The sequence below is a fragment of the Fulmarus glacialis genome, unplaced genomic scaffold (genome assembly GCF_000690835.1).
Source record: "Fulmarus glacialis isolate BGI_N327 unplaced genomic scaffold, ASM69083v1 scaffold46161, whole genome shotgun sequence".
Classification (NCBI taxonomy): domain Eukaryota; kingdom Metazoa; phylum Chordata; class Aves; order Procellariiformes; family Procellariidae; genus Fulmarus; species Fulmarus glacialis.
The window spans coordinates 1-2314 of NW_009191743.1; the positions used below are offsets into that span (position 1 = coordinate 1).

Below are 2314 nucleotides of genomic sequence, written 5' to 3' on the forward strand. Positions count from 1 at the left end.
CTTCTCGGTGTCCCCTGCCCGCCGTGAGCTCCCCCCAGGCTGCCCCGAGTGGATGGCAAGGACACGGCAATTCCAAGCCCCTCTCAGAAAACCGAGCTGAACCTTCAGGAGCCGAAAAACCAGGAACCAGACCCTCTCAGAAGCTACAAAATACCACCTCGTGCACAGACTTATAAATGGGAAAAATTGCAGAAGCAGCAGCCACCAGTCCAGCCAGCTCCCCGGGCCTCCCTGGCCAGCCAGGCACGCGGAAGGATATTTCGACTGTCCTCGGCCTCCCAGCCTTCGGGCTTTGATGTTTGGGAAGATCTCCCGGATGATCTTGCCGAAATTGGCGGCGCTCAGAGGGCGACAGCAGAGGTTATCACAGTATCGCCTGCCGGGTAGAGCCGCGGGGTAAAGCCGTCGAGCCCTTCTCGCTGCCCTCCGGACGCACCCGCTTCTTCCCGCTTCAAGAGCCCAAGGTTGGGCCAGGCCATTCCCAAAAAAACCCGGGCACTCGCTGCCCTCCGAACCGACCTCCCCGCTGGGCTTGTCCCCGGGGAGAAAGGCTCCTCGCGCCAGGCCGGCCCCTGCGCTCACTTGTAGGCGTCGTAGACGTCCTGCTTGGGCAGGCAGGTGTCCGTGTGCTCTTCCAGGTGGTTCCGGATCCAGTTGCACGCGTGCATGTACTCGGCCGTGCTCAGCGAGCTCAGGTCCAGGCTACCGCTGCTCCCGTAGGAGCCCGAAACAAACATTTAATTAGCAGAGAAGCAGCACAAGCAGGACAGGAGAAGGCAGAGCCGTGGCAATCTCCCTCCTGGCCTCTTGCGATCTGTGTCCCCCACCACTGCCCTGACAGCCCCTGCTCTCCCGGACACGGCCCCGGCTCGCTCCGGCACCCACCTCTTCTCCCCCAGGCTTGGCCCCGACGGCAGCTGGAGGTAGAGGTAGAGCTTGTCGTTGTCTGAAAACTTCTGGACATCTTGCTACGGTCAAAGGGTCCACAGGGAGGGGGAGAATGGACCAGAGACAAAGAAAGGTTAAGGATCCAAATTAAGGAAGAGCTGGTGCAGGCAGCGCTCTCGTTACTCTCTTAATGGCATTGAAACCGGAGCAGCTTTGTCAGCATGAACCCAGCCTGCGCGCGAGGGAACCGGGCAAACGAAGTCACAGGACCTGCCCCTCGAGGGGACTGGAAAGGGTTGTCCCACACAGGGCGGGGGGAGCGGGTGCCACCCCTGGGCAGGGTGATCAGGGGTTTCTCGGGGCTAATCCCCGCAAGCGGATCCTGACCCACCAGGAAATGGGATCAGCCAAAACCCAGGGTTCAGTTTAGCTAGGAGAGGAGAGAGGTGGAGACGCCTCGTTCCCTCACCCTCAGCACAACGAGGCACTCACCAGGATGGAGTCGACTTTGTTCTGCACGGATTTGCTGTGCGGGACAGAGACAAGAGGCGTTAGCGCAGAGCAGGACGACACCGCAGCACCCAGAGCACTCCTCAACCCGCCCAGCTCTCTGCCGCAGCCGCTGCCTGGCGATTCCGAGGACAGCGCTGTCCCCGGGCCCTTCCAGACCTACACGCACACCCGGGGTGAGCGGCAACGCCAACACGGGGACGCTGGAGCACCAAGAGCCGAAGGCTGCCTGCACCCATGGGTCAGCGCAGCCCGTTCTCCCCACGCTCCGGGTTTCCCTGTGCACCCACAACCCCGCTCTAGAGCTGTGTCCTCTACCCTAACCCCCGGGAGAGCAGAGCAGGCGTAAAGCCACCTCCCATGGGGTCCTAGCAGACCAATGTGCGCTACCGTGAATCCCTGAATTGATTCTGCACCCAAAACAGGCAGCAAGCTGCCAGCAGCGCAGCGCGGGGCTGCACTCTGTGTACAGCACCTAGCACGGGACCGAGCAGGGCACGCCTGAGGCCACGCCACTCTGCAGCACCAGCGCCAACGCAAGAAGCTGCAAGGCACCGCAATGCCTATCCCTTCGGTCCCTGGGGCTGCAAATTAATCAACCTTATTAAATTAGCCCGCATTTGGTAACGCTCAGATTAACTGGGAGAGCTGCCCGGGGAAAAGCGAGCGCTGCCCTTACGAGATGGTGCTCTTCAGCTCCTGCAGCAGCGTGCTCGACTCGGTCGTGCTGCCCCGCGAGCTGCTGGGTGACAAACTTCCCTTTTTGGCGGCTCGGGCGCTCAGCTCTTCGTCAGCCATGTCATTTGGTTCCTGTTGGGAGGCGAAAACCAAAAATTCAACTAAAAAAAAGGGAAGAAAAACTCTTCAGAGTTATAAAGCCCCCACTGGGCACCCGCAGGGCTGACCTCCGGCCGCC

General features: G+C 61.0%; 1 protein-coding gene across 1 annotated transcript; it reads right to left on the reverse strand.

Moving 5' to 3' along the window:
* Positions 1-227: 227 nt before the first annotated feature.
* RFX5 (regulatory factor X, 5 (influences HLA class II expression)) lies at positions 228-2208 on the reverse strand (the record flags this gene model as incomplete). Its single annotated transcript, XM_009586799.1, has 5 exons — positions 228-376; positions 583-708; positions 886-968; positions 1381-1414; positions 2078-2208. Coding segments are annotated over 5 exons (523 nt in total), but the record flags the coding sequence as incomplete, so codon positions are not given.
* Between the last annotated feature and the right edge of the window lie 106 nt (positions 2209-2314).